This window comes from Haliaeetus leucocephalus, unplaced genomic scaffold (genome assembly GCF_000737465.1).
Source record: "Haliaeetus leucocephalus isolate CR32 unplaced genomic scaffold, Haliaeetus_leucocephalus-4.0 Scaffold417, whole genome shotgun sequence".
NCBI classification, from domain to species: domain Eukaryota; kingdom Metazoa; phylum Chordata; class Aves; order Accipitriformes; family Accipitridae; genus Haliaeetus; species Haliaeetus leucocephalus.
The window spans coordinates 5,856,186-5,856,491 of record NW_010972853.1 but is presented as its reverse complement, the minus strand read 5'-3'; the positions used below and the strand labels follow the sequence as shown (position 1 = coordinate 5,856,491).

Sequence of the window (306 nt, the reverse complement as noted above, 5' to 3'; positions counted from 1 at the left end):
CCTCCGCCTGCGAGCCGCCCCCTCGCTCGCCCACACGGGCGCTCCCTCAGCCCGTTACCTGATCAAAGCCACTACTCTCATGTTGCTCACGGGCCCGGGGGGGGCGGTAACGCGAGCGGGGAGGTGCGTGACAGCTGCGAAACGCAGCGGGGAAGGAGCCCGCCTGTCCCGGCCACCCTGGGCCGCGCACGCCGCCGGCTCCTCCGTTGCTACCGCTACCGCTTGGCCGCCTCCCCTCAGTGGACCCTCCTCCCGGGGCAGGCCGGGAGACTGCCTGAGCGGCCGGGAGGCGCGGCGGGCCGCTGC

General features: G+C 74.8%; 1 protein-coding gene across 1 annotated transcript in view; it reads right to left on the bottom strand.

Annotated features, from left to right (window-relative positions):
* Positions 1-120, bottom strand: part of DPH6 (diphthamine biosynthesis 6) — a 215,911-nt gene extending 215,791 nt beyond the window's left edge. The window contains exon 1 of the mRNA XM_010574222.1: positions 59-120. Within this exon, the coding sequence (XP_010572524.1) occupies positions 59-81 (23 nt within the window). The 5' untranslated portion in view covers positions 82-120. The remainder of the gene's footprint in view (positions 1-58) is intronic.
* Between the last annotated feature and the right edge of the window lie 186 nt (positions 121-306).